The sequence below is a fragment of the Podarcis erhardii genome, assembly GCF_964252035.2.
Source record: "Podarcis erhardii genome assembly, chromosome: 14".
Taxonomy (NCBI): domain Eukaryota; kingdom Metazoa; phylum Chordata; class Lepidosauria; order Squamata; family Lacertidae; genus Podarcis; species Podarcis erhardii.
The window spans coordinates 44,616,587-44,633,550 of record NC_138503.1 but is presented as its reverse complement, the minus strand read 5'-3'; the positions used below and the strand labels follow the sequence as shown (position 1 = coordinate 44,633,550).

The 16,964-nt window shown below is 43.0% G+C and overlaps 2 protein-coding genes across 2 annotated transcripts in view; one reads left to right on the top strand and one right to left on the bottom strand.

The window, feature by feature from the left end:
• The window catches only part of IGSF6 (immunoglobulin superfamily member 6), a 29,704-nt gene extending 26,164 nt beyond the window's left edge, over window positions 1-3,540 (bottom strand). Inside the window, exon 1 of the mRNA XM_081840081.1 lies at window positions 3,522-3,540. The gene's annotated coding sequence lies outside the window, so the exon portion shown is untranslated. The remainder of the gene's footprint in view (window positions 1-3,521) is intronic.
• OTOA (otoancorin) overlaps window positions 1-16,964 on the top strand; it is a 37,793-nt gene that overhangs the window by 3,625 nt on the left and 17,204 nt on the right. The window contains exons 7-21 of the mRNA XM_081840168.1: window positions 385-620; window positions 889-992; window positions 3,392-3,498; window positions 4,868-5,007; window positions 6,775-6,898; window positions 7,821-8,036; window positions 8,285-8,452; window positions 8,706-8,846; window positions 9,869-9,924; window positions 10,541-10,658; window positions 11,405-11,478; window positions 12,850-12,985; window positions 13,593-13,783; window positions 14,546-14,639; window positions 16,030-16,162. Of these exons, the coding sequence (XP_081696294.1) occupies window positions 385-620; window positions 889-992; window positions 3,392-3,498; window positions 4,868-5,007; window positions 6,775-6,898; window positions 7,821-8,036; window positions 8,285-8,452; window positions 8,706-8,846; window positions 9,869-9,924; window positions 10,541-10,658; window positions 11,405-11,478; window positions 12,850-12,985; window positions 13,593-13,783; window positions 14,546-14,639; window positions 16,030-16,162 (2,038 nt within the window). The remainder of the gene's footprint in view (window positions 1-384; window positions 621-888; window positions 993-3,391; window positions 3,499-4,867; window positions 5,008-6,774; window positions 6,899-7,820; window positions 8,037-8,284; window positions 8,453-8,705; window positions 8,847-9,868; window positions 9,925-10,540; window positions 10,659-11,404; window positions 11,479-12,849; window positions 12,986-13,592; window positions 13,784-14,545; window positions 14,640-16,029; window positions 16,163-16,964) is intronic.

Here is a 16,964-nt window from a genome sequence, read left to right as displayed (position 1 = left end):
TCATCATTACCAGCACACCAGTGCAAGTAGATAAATAGGTACTGTTGTGGCAGGAAGGTAAATGGTGTTTCTGTGCGCTCTGGTTTCTGTCACGGTGTTCCATTGCACCAGAAGCTGTTTAGTCATGCTGGCCACATGACCTGGAAAGCTTTCTGTGGACAAACACTGGCTCCCTCGGCCTGAAAGCGAGATGAGCGCCGCAACCCCAGAGTCGCCTTTGACTGGGCTTAACCGTCCAGGGGTCCTTTACCTTTACCTTTTTACCCATCTAAAGAGGTGTGTGTGGCAAAAGATCTTGACTAGCTGGAGCACCTGCAATGGTTTGTTGCATGACCACGTCCTATGACTAATAGCCATTGATACAGCTGCACTCTTTGATTTCAGGAATTGGGAAATATTGTTATCGATCTGGCCGGCATAAGAGAGAGGATTTTCCAAAGTCCAGGAGGAAACAGGACATTGTTCCTCGTTACTCTGGAAAGGTGCTTCCTGATGCTGAACGCTGTGGAATGTGTGGACATATTAAGCCAGGTCCTTCAGGCATCATCAATGACTTACCTGCAACGCCACACCATAGCAAGGCTCCCAAACGATCTGCAAGAAGATGCTTTTCGAAACCTGTAAGTTACTTTTCTGGCTGTAAATAATTCAAGGCAGCAAGTGGTTTTATTTTATAACATCAGGATAGAAATAACCTATATGAATAGCAAGTCAACCAAAGCAAACCCTCAATCCTATAAAAATGTGCTGGGTGATTTAATTCACAAATATAGAATCTTTTGACTAAGGGTGAGAGCAGGGTGGGGATGGAGGGAGAATTTTGGCTGACAGGCTAATGAAAGGAAACTCAGTCAAATCCATCCATCGCGTGCCGCTTTTCTCTTTCAGATCAACTGTGTTCAGAGACCTGTATGACAGAACAGGAGCCAATGCGCAAAAGGCTCTATACGACTGGATGACACAAATCCTACAAAAATCCTACAATACCAGTGGTAGGTTGAATACCAGCAACCAACAGGTGCCATATACATCCCTTAAGGCAGTGGTTCCCAAGTGGTGGTCGGAGGACCACAGGGGTTTTGTGTAACCCACCCAGGCAGTCCGTGGCACCGTTCACACAACAAAAACTACCAGAGAGATATAAACATTTTCAAAAGTAGGGGGTCCATGGCTTGACTCTTGAAAAACAGGGGTTCCACAGTACTTAACTAATTGGGAACTAGTGCTTTAAGGGCTTACCAATGAGGCGCCCATATGCCCCAATGTACTCACCTGTTCCTCATATGGTGCTTACAAAAATCACAGGAAATACCCCTTCAAAAATTTATAATACACAGGTGACTGCTGCTGAGTTTCTGATTGCATTGGCCCTGCCTCTTCTGCATTGACACCCCCACCCTGCTTAAACATGCTCAGATTTCATTGGATGCCAAGTTTGGCCACCCTCCCACTCTCTCTCTCTCTGAGCAAAGGAAGGATGAGAAGAGCTTCTTGCCATGAGTGAATGTGGTACATTAGAACTGATGTAGGTGCCTTTTCCCCATCTGAAATATACTCAGAGTCCTGCAGTGATTTCATGGTCTTTACTGCAGCTTGTAAAACGGTGACTGAATTTGCCCCCAAACCTCAGGCTTTTATATACAGTACATTATTTACACAATGAGTCCCGTCTGATTGGCTGATTAACTTCCTCCTGGAGCCTGATTGGTCTTCTCCTGCAGGCCAATCAGTTGTTGCTTTCTACGATCCTACCAGCCTAATAGGCTGATTAACTTCCTCCTGGAGCCTGATTGGTCTTCTCTTGCAAGCCAATCAGTTGTTGCATTCTAGGATCCTACCTGCCTATTATTCTAGGATCCAAGCTTAGTACATAACACCATCAATGGGGATTGACTAGAGGGCATTTTGTCTCTCTCTCTGCTCTTTTAGATACAGCAGCCATTTTGTCCCCTGAACCTGAAGATTTCACCCTAGTCTCTCAGTCTCTAGGGTTTAGCTGTCTCCCATTGAGCCATCAATAGGGTTGCTGGGTCAGGAGCACCCCAAACCCTAAGATTTTGGCTACTCAGAGACAAATCCTCTTGTTTATCTTTCTGGGGGAATAACCATGTCTTTCACGCCATGGTTTATTGCAGGCAATTGTCTAAGAATTACAAGATAGCAATGAGGTAGAAGATAATCTGTTATTGGGAAATATGTTTCCCAATGGACATATGGATTCTGGACACTGTTTCCTGGGACGGATCGATACAGCAGTCTACACAGCATATCTAGATCAATGCTAGGAGCTATGGCAGGAAGAACTGCACATGAATCCAGCAGAGGGCTCCAGAGCAAAAGCTATAGATCACTGCTGGTTGAAATCTGCCCTTGGAATCAATCACCCTGCCTCCAAAGAAATGAGTAGATCTGCTCAGTTGGATTACAGTAATCATGTGGGACTGCCTTTGAAGGAAGTTCAAAATGCAGCTGCCCAAGTTTTGACTTTAGGTTGGGTATTCTGTATATTAATAGTGAACTAATTATCTAAGGGTTGTGTCTTACGCTGCCAAAATGATACCATCCCCATCAGTGCTAGGTTTACGTATAAGCTAAACAAGCTATAGTTTAGGGCCCCACTCTCTTGGGGGCCCCCCAAGAAAATTTAAAGGAAAAAAACCTGGATGTACATTTCCAAAATATAAAATAAAAAACAAATAAAATAAAACCTACATACAGCAGCAGTGTTTTGCGTTGTGTAGGCTCCTATGATGTAAGTAATGGGCCCCCCAATCATTTTAAATTAGAGCTTAATAATTATTTCACTATTAATATACTTCTTCTTAATTGTATTTCACTATTAATATACTTCTTCTTAATTGTATTTCAGTTCAACAATTACTTTGATAAAATGCATATTTTGTTATGTGCAAATGGCTTTAGATACCTATTAGGTCCGTAAATTACCATATAGCATATATTCAACACAAAAAAACAGCGGCAATTGGTTGTTGACAAAGGACAGCTGGACATATAAAGGGCTACCGTCAGTAGCTTAGGGCCTCATCAAACCTCAATCCGGCCCTGATCCCCATGCACAAGAGTGTATGGCAGGTATCAGCAGGCTTGTTTTGGGAGTGGGGACCCCAAGGTTTGCAGAAGTACAATGAATTTTCTCCCCCTAAAAAATCAGAGGGGAACTGAATAGGTCATGCACAGCAGTTGCAGAATGTTTACTGACAGCTGGCCAGAAAACTGGGAGGAGAGGGCACTGACATGGCATGGCTGGCTGGCTAGAGCCCTGAATAGAAGCACTTTTCACTGTAACATTTTGTTGCAAGGCCAACTTGTTCATTTATAATAGTAATCATGCTCACTTGTCTATGAGCATTTTTCTTTTGTGGTGTCCCAGAACCGGAGAATTCTACTTCGTGGGTCAGTGCAGACAACCTATGGATCCTAGGAAGATATATGGTTCACCTCCCACTGGAAGAAATCACAAAAATTAACCCTAATGAAGTAAGTAATGATGAAGTACTCACCTGAATATTGGTTTTGGAATATATAAGGCCGGGTTTGTGTCATTCTTATGGCTCTGGATTTCAATCACAGTACCAGTTTGAGTTCTGAGTACACACACAGAGAGAGAGAAAGAGAGAGAAAAATATAGATATATCACTCATGAAAGAAAGCAAGATTCTAGCAGTAATCAAATCCACAGTACTGTAATTATCTCTACTTTTTAAAAAACAGTTCCTGAAGCTATAATAGGTCAAAACTGGCTCTCACACACTTTTATTGTTTAATAAAACAAACATTGAACAAAAGTAAGATCTCCTTAGGAAAACAAAATATAAATGTAGATATTTTATTTTTATTATTAAAAACAGTGTTCTGTTTAGAACATATAAGTTGTTAAATCCAAGTAGCCAAGGCAACAGGTCTTATCAAGAGCATTCTAAAATGCAAGCCTCTTCTTTGCTGGGCAGAAATTGAGGGAAATGGGAGCAGTGGAGGGGATGTAGATAGGTGAAATTTAACAGGGAGAAATGTAAAGTATTGCACTTGGGCAAAAAAAATGAGAGGCACAAATACAAGATGGGTGACACCTGGCTTGAGAGCAGTACATGTGAAAAGGATCTAGGAGTCTTGGTTGACCACAAACTTGACATGAGCCAACAGTGTGACGCAGCAGCTAAAAAAGCCAATGCAATTCTGGGCTGCATCAATAGGAGTATAGCATCTAGATCAAGGGAAGTAATAGTGCCACTGTATTCTGCTCTGGCCAGACCTCACCTGGAGTACTGTGTCCAGTTCTGGGCACCACAGTTCAAGAAGGACACTGACAAACTGGAACGTGTCCAGAGGAGGGCAACCAAAATGGTCAAAGGCCTGGAAACGATGCCTTATGAGGAACGGCTGAGGGAGCTGGGCATGTTTAGCCTGGAGAAGAGGAGGTTAAGGGGTGATATGATAGCCATGTTCAAATATATAAAAGGATGTCACATAGAGGAGGGAGAAAGGTTGTTTTCTGCTGCTCCAGAGAAGCGGACACGGAGCAATGGTTCCAAACTACAAGAAAGAAGATTCCACCTAAACATTAGGAAGAACTTCCTGACAGTAAGAGCTGTCTGACAGTGGAATTTGCTGCCAAGGAGTGTGGTGGAGTCTCCTTCTTTGGAGGTCTTTAAGCAGAGGCTTGACAACCATATGTCAGGAGTGCTCTGATGGTGTTTCCTGCTTGGCAGGGGGTTGGACTCGATGGCCCTTGTGGTCTCTTCCAACTCTATGATTCTATGATTCTATGGTATCATATGGGATATGAACATTTAGTGTATACTGCTGAGTTCAGTCCTGATAACACACCTTTAATCTCTCTTCTAATTAGATGAGATTGTTCATCAATTATGACAATGCAACAAAACAGCTTGATACCGTGTATGATATCACACCGGATCTTTCGCTGGCTTTCTTGGAAAGAATAAATGCATCAGGATTTGATATGAGAAACACCTCAACTCTCTATAGGCAAGTCATATTTCTCAAGGTTGTATTTTTTGCAAGTTGAGCATGGTGGTGAGGAGGAGAGAGATGAGGCTAAGTGTTTCAAGGATTGTTATCAAGTCATGGAAAAACTGTTCTCTTCTGGACTCCACAGTGTTATATGATGGGTCCTATTATTTTTATTTTATTTCATAAAATCTATACACTGCTTGACAACAGCAGCAACCTCAATTTATTTTACAAAAATATACAACAAGCAAATCAAAGGAAAAAATGCAACAGTGCTTTCAAACATAGAAAAGTTAAAATACTAAGAATATAATTACCTCAACTTTTTAAGCACCTGGGTAAAGGTAAAGGTAAAGGGACCCCTGACCACTAGATCCAGCTGTGGCCGACTCTGGGGTTGCGGCATTCATCTCACTTTACTGGCCGAGGGAGCCAGCGTACAGCTTCCGGGTCATGTGGCCAGCATGACTAAGCCGCTTCTGGCGAACCAGAGCAGTGCACGGAAACGCCGTTTACCTTTCCTCTGGAGCGGTACCTATTTATCTACTTGCACTTTGACGTGCTTTCGAACTGCTAGGTTGGCAGGAGCAGGGACCGAGCAACGGGAGCTCACCCTGTCGCAGGGATTCGAACCGCCAACCTTCTGATCAGCAAGTCCTAGGCTCTGTGGTTTAACCTGCAGCGCCACCCGTGTCCCAAGCACCTGGGTAGGCTTGTCTAAAGAAGAATTCGTTTTTCGCAAGTGCCAAAAAGAGTACAGTGAAGGCACCTGGTTGATATCAATAGGGATTTTCAAGTGTAGGTGCTGCCACACTAAATGATTGAGTTCTTACAAATGTGGAATGGGTATTATGTGGTATCTGTAGTGGTGCCAATTCTGCTGCTCAAAGAGATCAAGTGGCCGCATGTGGGGTAAGGTCATTTCATAGGTAAACTGGTCCGAAGTTGTCAAGGGCTTTGTATACTAAAGTGGGAGAGCATTCAGCCAGCCAATTGTCCCCTGCTATATGTCCTGAAGTGGTACAGTCCCAGAAAGGCTGTGTCATGTGATTTTTCTGGACATGTTTCTGGTACTGTTATATCGGGCAACCAATCAAAGCAAATTATTTTGAATCAAATTACAATAATTTGCTTTGATTGGTTGCCCGATATAACAGTACCACTTAAATACAGTGTGTTTAGAGTATGGAAGGCACGTTGTGTGTATTATACCGTCTTATGAGCCTTAAAGTTAAAGGTAAAGGTACCCCTGACCATTAGGTCCAGTCGCGGACAACTCTGGGGTTGCGGCGCTCATCTCCCTCTATAGCCCAAGGGAGCTGGCATTTGTCCGCAGACAGCTTCCTGGTCATGTGGCCAGCATGACTAAGCCGCTTCTGGTGAACCAGAGCAGCGCACGGAAATGCGCTTTACCTTCCCACCAAGGTGGTACCTATTTATCTACTTGCACTTTGATGTGCTTTCGAACTGCTAGGTGGGCAGGAGCAGGGACCGAGCAATGGGAGTTCACCCCGTCGTGGGGATTCAAACTGCCGACCTTCAGATTGGCAAACCCTAGGCTCAGTGGTTTAGACCACAGTGTCACCCACTGTTGTATGAGCCTTACAACATCTCTAAAAGAGAGGGCAGCATTATTAACCCCCTTTTACAGAAGTCAAACCGGTGACGTTCTGGTTTATAACTCAGTCTCTTAACCACTACACTATGCTACCCAGCCGCACTGTAGTGATGGGCATTCAGTAGGGGATGGCTGCCAACTCACTTCCACATTCTTTCATGCAGGTTAGGCTTGCTGGTTTGTTTTTACAATAGCCTGGAACAGATGGATGCCAATGTGGCCCGGGTACTGCTTCATCAAATGATTAAATGTAACCAGCTGAGGGGTTTCCAGGCTGATGTTCAGAAGGTGGGTATAGACTTTATTCTTGCTAGAATGATTGCATCACTTTGGAAGGACTTTGGAAGCGACAGAAATTTGAGTTTAGTGCCATGTCATGATAGCCAGCCTGCTGGTCATTTGGTTCTGTAAAAGACTGTCCATTCGGGCACCTGAGAATTTTGGTGGCACAGGGTTCCGAAGAACATGGAGCACAATGCCCAGACGTGATAGCTGCCGGCAAACCAAGAATCCACCCAACAAACTGCCTAGGTTGTTACATCTCTTTCCAATTCCCTCTTGGATTTAGAATAGTATATCCTTGGATATTGTCACAGATCTTGCCCTACCAGGTGGGCACAGTACATTCCTGGTAGTGGTGGACTTGTTTGCAGAAACGGACCATTTCATATCTTGCATCTTGTTCACCAAGTAAATCGCTCACTTGTTTATCAAGCATTTTATTCCACCTACATGGGCTGTCAGAAAGTATTATGTCTGATTGAGGTTCCCAGTTTACTACATGGTTCTGGCACAGCTGCTTCCATTCTACTGGATGTAGGTCTTTTGCTCTCCATAGCATATCACCAACAAACCAATGGCCAGACCACATGTACCAACACTACTCTGGAGCAATATCTCTGCTGCTCCATTAATTACTAGCAGGACAACTGGGTAGATCTATTCTCACTTGTGTAGTTTGACTACAATAACTCCCAGCAGTCTTCCACACAGCAAACATTTATTTATTTAGCGAACTACAACTGCTATGGTTCAATGTGGTGTGCAATGCAGGCCTTTATGTGTTTACACCTGGTGAGAATGTCTGTTTAGAAAATGTTGCTATTGATCAGAGAAACAAAGGAAAGTTAGCCTCAGAAAGCATACATGTTTTAGCTTCTGATCAGCTTCTCATCAGTTCTTTAACACACTTTTTAAAAAACTGTTTCAGCTCAAATCCCAACTTCTTGACATCGCCATGCAAAACCAGACGTTGAACGACACTCTTGGGTCACTCTCAGACGCAGTTGTGGGACTAACTATCAGCCAGTTGGAGTCTCTCTCACCTGAGGCTGTGCACAGTGCTATTCCAACCTTAAACCAAGTCTCTGGATGGGCCAAAAGCCAGATCATGATTTTATCCAGCAAATACTTGATGTATGAAAAGGTACTTTGTGGGATTTTGTTGTAAAATGAATCTAAAATGAACTATTCAGAACTGCTCTGCATTGTACCCAGGCAATGCCAGGTAAAAGACTGCTAGTACAATATAAAGTGCAAGTGGCTCAAAAGCCTTCTGCCCATGGTGTGAAAAAACAAGCTTGGAGATTTTACATATAACCTATGCATACTGTCCAAATGCGGTCTTAAACTCTGTTAATCAGCTGCTGTTCAATTCTTTTGCTCTTCATGCAGGCTTTGTCGTTTCATAATATAAGTCAAATGGGTGCTTTGGCGACTGGGATCAGCACCCAGGCATTCTACAACATGAGTCCCAAAGAGCTCTCTCAGGTTGTCAGAGGCGCACTGGTGCAACGTGCATCAGATTTGTCACCAGCACAGCACCAAGGGATCCTCCGGAAGGTATTTGCAGATCTTTGTGTGGGAGCAGTAGAGTTGGGGGAGAAATCCAGTTCACTTGACATTTTGCATGTGGGTTCGCACTTTCCAAAACGATACACTATGGGTAGGCAAACTAAGGCCCGGGGGCTGGATGCGGCCCAATCGCCTTCTAAATCCAGCCCTCGGACGGTCCAGGAATCCGTGGACTGGAACAGCCGATTGGCCTGATTCATCAGGACTCTTCTTAGCATTGCCTCTTGTGCTTCTTCTGTAGATGATCGAATCCACGGAGCTGATATCAGTGATTGCCGATATGCAAGGGGCCTTTTTTAAAGAGGTGTCACTTGTTACTTTGTGGATGGAGGAAGGTCTGAACTCTTCACTGGTGAAAGACAAAGAATTAAGGCCAAGTCAGGTAACTAACAGCACAAATATCTCTCAGGTATTCCCAGGGCTGGATTTAGGTTTGATGAGGCTCTAAGCCAGTGTTTCCCAACCTTGTGCCTCCAGCTGTTTTTGAACTACAACTCCCATCATCCCTGACTAGCAAGACCAGTGGCAAGGGATGATGGGAATTGTAGTCCAAAAACAGCTGGAGGCACAAGATTGGGAAACACTGCTCTAAGCTACTGAAGGTAGCCCTTTATATGTCCCGCTGTCCTTTGTCAACAACAAATTGTCGCTGTTCTTTGTGTTGAATATATGCTATATGGCAGGCATGGGCAAACTCCAGCCCTCCAGATGTTTGGAACTACAATTCCCACCATCCCTGACCACTGGTCCTGTTAGCTAGGGGATGATGGGAATTGTAGTCCCAAACATCTGGAGGGTCAGAGTTTGCCTATGCCTGCTATATGGTAATCTATGGGCCTAATAGGTATCTAAAGCCATTTGTACAAGTTGTCATGCAACCAGTCCATGCAGAATGTAGGTACCCTATATATAGAAATGAGCAAACCAGTGATATTTTAGGGAGCAGGCTAGCAGGCAGGGTCCATTACTTACATCATAGGAGCCTACACAACACAAAACACTGTTGCTGTATGTAGGTTTTATTTTATTTGTTTTTTATCTTTTTTTTTGGAAATGTACATCCAGGTTTTTTCCCTTTAAATTTTTGGGGGGCCCTAAGCTATAGCTTGTTTAGCTTATACGTAAATCCGGCACTGGGTATTCCTAAGTGCAGACCAGGTATGCAGAAAAATCCCAAAACAGCCTGGCAAAAACCTGCAAGCTTCTGGGAGGTACTGAATGTCACAATGTCAGCTAAGTGTAGCAAGGGAAGAAAACTGAAGTTGGGAGAGGAGACTGAAGTGATGAAAAGGGGCATTCCTTTAGGGACTGGGGAGGCCGTTCACCATTTTGTTGTAGATCCCATGTGTGTGTGCAGCTAATTTGATTTCAGTACTTTCATTTCAATTTATAATTTAATTTCAGGCCTTGTTTCTGTATGAATTGTTGTCAAAGAAAACCCCTCCTCCTGACCTCTTAAGGTATGAGTGCAAATTTCACACTGACCCTTCCATCCTTATGGTGCCACAACTGCAAGTATTTTCTTGCTCTTTTGAGGTTCAGATGCCTGAAATTTCTATAAGCAGAGCAACACCATGGATGTAACAGCACGCGGGAAGCAATTTTCCCTTTGTTCGTCCCACACTGTTCAAGTGCATTTAACTGTTAATTTCCAAACCACAAAAAGTCCAATTTTTAAAAAGTGGATTTGTTGAGCTGGGCAACTGAGCACTTTAATGTATTTTAATCAGTGCTTTTTTCTGGGGGTACGCAGGGGTATGCATACCCCTAAACATTTTGTGAATCTAAGTTTGGCCTCATTGAGGGGCAGTATTTCAATATGATTAGGAAAATGTGAGTTCCCCTAAACATTTTTTTAAGAAAAAAAGCACTAATTTTAATTACCCAACCTAAATTTACGCTATGCACTTCAGTCCCACCTACAAAATAAAGATGGTCTGGATACACTTCTCAGCACACTTCCTGAACGTTATGGGACTTACATATGAGTAGACATACATAGAACTGCACTGTAAAAGGTGCCAAGTCATGTTGGGTCATATAATTACTTAACTATCTATGCTTTCTTCAAATCAGCATCAGCCAATTGGTCAAAGGAGTACCATGCAGTCAGCTTGAGAGTATGAGCACAGTCTCTTTTTTAAACACATTCAAAGTTTTTGAAAAGAATCTTCACCTTCTGTCGCCTTATCAGGTAAAATGTGAAAGCACTGTAATGATTATTCTGTGTTCAACAGAAGCTAGCGCCAGGGTGGGTGGGTCTATTTCAGGCTAACACCACCTTCTGAAGCTTTTACCATAATTCTTTTACGTTTCTGCATTACTCTGATATTTATTTATTTATTTTTTTAATGCCCTCAAAATAACATTTATATGTTTGCCTTCTTTCAAAATATATTTGACTATGCAATTCAAATAGATTTTGAAAGAAGTATGCAATTTGGTGTGCTTAAACGGACAAGAATCGTGTTGCAACAATAGAAGGAATGCAAAAATCTGGTGGATAGCCATATTTGGGTTTTGCACACTAGTCTAATTGTGCTTCCAGGTGGGACTTAATTTGCAAGTGAGTCGTTGAGAAATTGCAGACCGGTCATTGGCCACAGTTTGTATATGGATGTGTGACTTTGGCTGGTATATTATGTGGATGTGATGTCATGTTATATTACAGGGGTCTGGTCTTATGACCCACATCTTCATAGCAGCACATCTACACATTTGTGGATGTTATGTGCTGCTATGTTATGTGGATGTCATTAAGTGCTGTTATGCTACGTTGCATGAAGGTGTGGTATGGATAGGTACATCTGGATATTGTCTGGAAGTTATGAGCAACTAACTTATTGAGGATTATAGCTGCTGCTGCTGCTGCTGCTTTTTCCATTGCTCCTTGACAATCACATATAGCTAAAAATGATTTAAGGATGTCTTTTTTTGCAGATCAATTGTCTGGCTTGGAAATTTTGGATACTCTCCAATGCATCTGTGCCTCCCTATCTCTTATCAGTGCTTCCGTAAGTTCTCTCTCTCACACACCTATTTTAATAAAAAGCAAAAGTACCCTTGTTGGTCCATTAAAAAGCAAAAACACAGGGTTGTTGTGGGGGATTGAATGAGGTGCAGGAGAGCCATGTATGCCACCTTGAGATTGTAGGGGGGAAAGTTGGAATATAAATGGACCACAAGCTTAACATGAGTTAACAGTGTGATGCAGCAGCAAAAAAAAAAGCCAACACTATTCTAGGCTGCATCAACAGAAGTATAGTGTCCAGATCAAGGGAAGTGATAGTACCACACTATATTCTGCCTTGGTCAGACCACACCTGGAGTCCTGTGTCCAGTTCTGGTTGCCACAATTTAAGAAGGTTGTTGACAAGCTGGAAGGTGTGCAGAGGAGGGCAAGCAAGATGATCAGGGGGTCTGGAAACTAAGCCTTACGAGGAACACTTGAAGGAGCTGGGTATGTTTAGCCTGGAAAAGAGGAAACTGAGAGGAGATATGATAGCCATCTTCAAATATCTTAAGGGCTGTCATATGGAAGAGGAAGTGTGCTTCTTTTCTCCTGCTCTTGAGGGTAGTACTCGAGGCAACTGCTTCAAGTTACAAGAAAAGATATTCCGACTAAGCATTCAAAAAAACTTTCTGACAGTAAGAGCTCTTTGGCAGTGGAACAGACTCCCACGAGAGGTGGTGGGCTCTCCTTCCTTGGGGGTTTTTAAGCAGAGGTGGATGGTCATCTGCCATGGATACTTTAACTAACATTCCTACATTTGACTAAATGACCTTTGGGGTCCCTTCCAACTCTACAGTTCTATGATTCTATGAAATGCAATAAATGAATGAATGATAAATAGTTCCAAGATGGCAATGGCAGACTGAAAAAAATACCTCTCAGATGCTATAGATTTCAGGTTACACTCATAGGATTTTGAGATAAAGAATAAATGGCTGCTCCACATCTATAAGAGAGTGTAAGCTTTGCTTGTCACTCAGATCTGACCTACACATTAAAGAAACACAAAGGCTCCTGGATAGACAGAGAACAGAAGTAAAGATTTCTGCTCTCTGCTGTGAAGCTACAATCCTATATATCTACGTTCACACCAGGGTAGGGGGAACCTGTTTTCCTCCATGTGTTGCTGGACTCCATCTCCCATCATGCCCAGACAGCATCACCAATGGCTAGGATTGATGGGAGATGCAGTTCAACATCATCTGGCAGAACCAGACGTTCTTCATCTCTGGGCTATAAGAACCCAATGTATGTCATACAGTGCCCTTCAAGGGAAAAGTGGGATACACTGCTAAATGAATTTTAGTATGTAGTGCTCTAAAGATCCTAGTTTCTTCTTCCCCAAAACCGATATTTTAAATCTTTCCTCTAGTGCTGAGTATCTGGAATCCATTTCAGGACCTCTCTGTGCCCCTTTTGTGACCAGCCTGGGAAAGCTTGAACTTGACCGTCTTGTTTCAAATAGGCAGAAGAAACAAGCAATTCTGCAAAAAGTGCAAGACTGCCTGGTAAGAATATGACACTATTTTGTTTCGTTAAAATGTGTATGTCCCACTTTGGGGTCTGCACAGGCTCTCCAAGTCTTTTATGGGCAACTCTATACAAAATAACAATTAAAAAAAACATAATATAGTGGTACCTCAGGTTACATATACTTCAGGTTACATACGCTTCAGGTTACAGACTCCGCTAACCCAGAAATAGTGCTTCAGGTTAAGAACTTTGCTTCAGGATGAGAACAGAAATTGGGCTCCGGCGGCACGGCAGCAGCAGGAGGCCCCATTAGCTAAAGTGGTGCTTCAGGTTAAGAACAGTTTCAGGTTAAGTACAGACCTCCGGAACAAATTAAGTACTTAACCCGAGGTACCACTGTATACAAAACAACCCAAACTAGCTCATTGAAGCAGCAGCAAGCCAAACAACAAAGAAAACCAGGAAGGAAGCTGGGGAAAAGGAACTCAACATAATACCCAGAGGAAAGAAACCCTTAGGGTTTCTTAACTGTTTTTAATGGTTGTTTTCTCTGTGTTTTTAGCGGTTCTTCAGAACTCATTCCATCCTGTAGCTTGATCACAATTGCGCACACACACCCCAGCACTGGCTTCTTTATTTCAGAATGGCTCGGCCATCGATGAATATGATGTTGACTTGCTTGGAAATCTCATTTGCCATCTACCCCCGGAGTTTATTTGTGAGGGAATCTCGCGGGAAGCGATGGCAACAGCCCTTCACCAGTTCGGACTATGCCATCATCTCAGCGATGATCAGAAGACAGAAATCAAGCGCAGACTTATTGAATTGCATGGGTAAGAGAATAATCTGGGAGGGTTTTGCTCTGAATCTTCGTGTAAAGGTAAAGGGACTCCTGACCATTAGGTCCAGTTGTGACCGACTCTGGGGTTGCAGCGCTCATCTCGCTTTATTGGCCGAGGGAGCTGGTGTACAGCTTCCGGGTCATGTGGCCAGCATGACTAAGCTGCTTCTGGTGAACCATAGCAGTGCACGGAAACGCCGTTTACCTTCCCGCCGGAGCGGTACCTATTTATCTACTTGCACTTTGATGTGCTTTCGAACTGTTAGGTTGGCAGGAGCAGGGAACGAGCAACGGGAGCTCACCCCATCACAGGGATTCGAACTGCCAACCTTCCGATCGGCAAGTCCTAGGCTCTGTGGTTTAACCCATAGCGCCACCCGCGTCCCGAATCTTCGTGTAGCAGCATATAAATCAGTCTGACACTTAAAAAATAATAATTCTGTTGTATTCATTTAACAACACACAGTATATAACCATTAATGACAAAGGACTTTCACCTTAAAGTTGATCACAGGAGAATCTCACAATTTACAGTAGAGGCATGCGGGGAAGTGGTGTCCAAAGAACACATGTCTAAGTAATAATTTTAAAAGATCTTATGTAAAGAAAGCAACAAAAGGGCATTTTTGCATAGATATTGGCTGTGTTCCAGCATATGGATTTTATTGGTACATTTGCTACATCATTTATTTTGGTATTGTGACATGCTCTGAGATTTCTTTGTTCACATCATGTTCCAAAATGTATTTCCAAGTTCCCCAAGAAACTGGACAGCTGAAACCACGCGGGATGTTGGATCATTCATAGCCCTTTTGCCAAAAGCTGAATTAAACATCCTCGTGGAAAAGGTACTGTCAGAATTCTTGCTGGGGTGTGTGTGGAGTGCTTCTGTTCTCAATTCCAGCTAGCCAGTGACGACCTTTTCCAGGATATGCCATTCCCTCCCCCCTCCCCTCTACTTTTCATCCCCTTCCCCATCAGGCAGTGTTCTATAGCCACTGAGCAAGTTTATCCTCACTGGGCTATTTGAGTCCCACCCCCCGTACTTCTGAAAACCTTGGGGTTTCACCCAAGGCTGCTACTTACTTTGACAACACTTTGCCACACACTTGTGTTATGTATTGAAGTTCTCACCCTGGGCCAGCAGGGGGATACTGTAGATAGTTATGCAAATGAAGGATCTAAAGTGACGTTCAGGGATTGGATAGTTTGTATGCAAATGAAGGATCGAAAGTGACGTTCAGGGATTGGATAGTTTTAGAAAATGGCAACAGTTACATTGTTCTGGAGCTCTATATAAGCAGGCTGACTGAGCTCCTCAGTCAGTTCTGTTCCAGCTTACAAATAAAGAGCTGCTTTGGAAGAATCGCTGTGTCGTCTGCTATGTCTACCCACAACTTAACAACTTGTGTTTCAATTGTGCCATTTTGGCTTCCAAAGGACCCACCCTCAGGTGAGTTCAGTTAATAGTACAGTATATATAGAGACCTTGCAAGATGCAACATTTGCCTTGAAAATAAAAAATACTTGCCTTTTTATTGTAATAAAATGATACATAGTGCAGAGACAGCGGATAGAGGTATGTACTGTATTGTTTCCTCTATAAGACTCACTTTTTCCCTCCTAAAAAGTAGGGGGAAATGTGTGTGCGTCTTATGGAGCAAATGCAGGCTGTGCAGCTATCCCAGAAGCCAGAACAGCAAGAGGGATTGCTGCTTTCACTGTGCAGCGATCCCTCTTGCTGTTCTGGCTTCTGAGATTCAGAATATTTTTTTTCTTGTTTTCCTCCTTCAAAAACTAGGTGCGTCTTGAGGTCTGGTGCGTCTTATAGAGCGAAAAATGTGGTAGTTCTCTCTCTCTCTCTCTCTCTCTTGAACTACATTAGAACTTGTGGGGGATCACCCAATAAAATGAGTGGGCAATAGATTTGGGGTTGACAGTAAGGAGTTGCTGCTTCCCATAGCACATCATTTATTTGTGGAATTCACTGAATTTGGATGTAGCGATGGCGGCTGACTTAGATGGTTTTAAAAGGGGGTCAGACAAATTCATGGCTATTAATCATGACAAGCTGGACCTGCAACAAAATGTTGCAGCATATTGCTATCTAGGGTGGCCTAATGCAAAAGAAGACAGGGGTCCTTCACCTTTCATAGTTGGCAGAATATGTCGTTTCGGCCAGTGCACCTTGCATGATAATAATAACCATCTTTAGTTTGTCCTTCCCTCTCCTTAAAGTTTCCTGATATCATCTTGGAAATAGCATCAAAGACGACTGGGCCAGTTCTGCCAACTGAGGAGCTGCTCTTGGCTCAATTTGAATCTATCCACAACTCCAGCATCCCAGGGACAACACCTGATTTGACTTCTGGTAGGTAGAATGCACTGCTGGCTTTGTATAGCAGAAAAAAATGCTGCTGAGTTTGGCTCCTTTTGTCTATTGTCTCAAATGAATATTTATACAGTGGTACCTTGGTTCTCAAACTTAATCCATTCCAGAAGTCCGTTCCAAAACCAAAGCGTTCAAAAACCAAGACACACTTTCCCATAGAAAATAATGCAAAAAACCCCCCCTAAAACAGCAATTGAACATGGATTTTACTATCTAATAAGACAATTGATCCATAAAATGAAAGCAATAAACAATGTACTGCAGTCACACAATTAACCAATCAGTAGCTGAACTGGGTGCCACACAGTCACAAAAACAAAACAAAAAGAGCCACAAAAACAAAAACGCAAAATAAATAGTGAAAACAGACAGACCTCAGCGTAATATTCAAAACAGAAGTGTGGCACTCAGAATAGAAGCATAACACTCAAAATGGAGCATGTTCGGCTTCCGAAAAAAGTTAACAAACTGGAACACTTACTTCTGGGTTTCAAGTGTTTGGGTTCCAAGTTGTTTGAGTACCAAGGCGTTTGAGAACCAAGGTACCACTGTTCTAGGTTTCATAAAGAAAAACAGAAAGGAAGGAGAAGTGGCTCACCAGGTAGGGTGGAGCTGCAGTATCGGCCTCCCAGCAGGTGGGGCGCTGTTGCTTACTGAGAGGGGTGAGACAGCAGGCAGGTCAGTGAGAAACCAACACTGACAAATTTGTCCATCCTTGCCTCTTGATGTGTATTGTTTACATCAAAGAGAGAGGATTGCTTCACACTTCTAAAAATGTGAA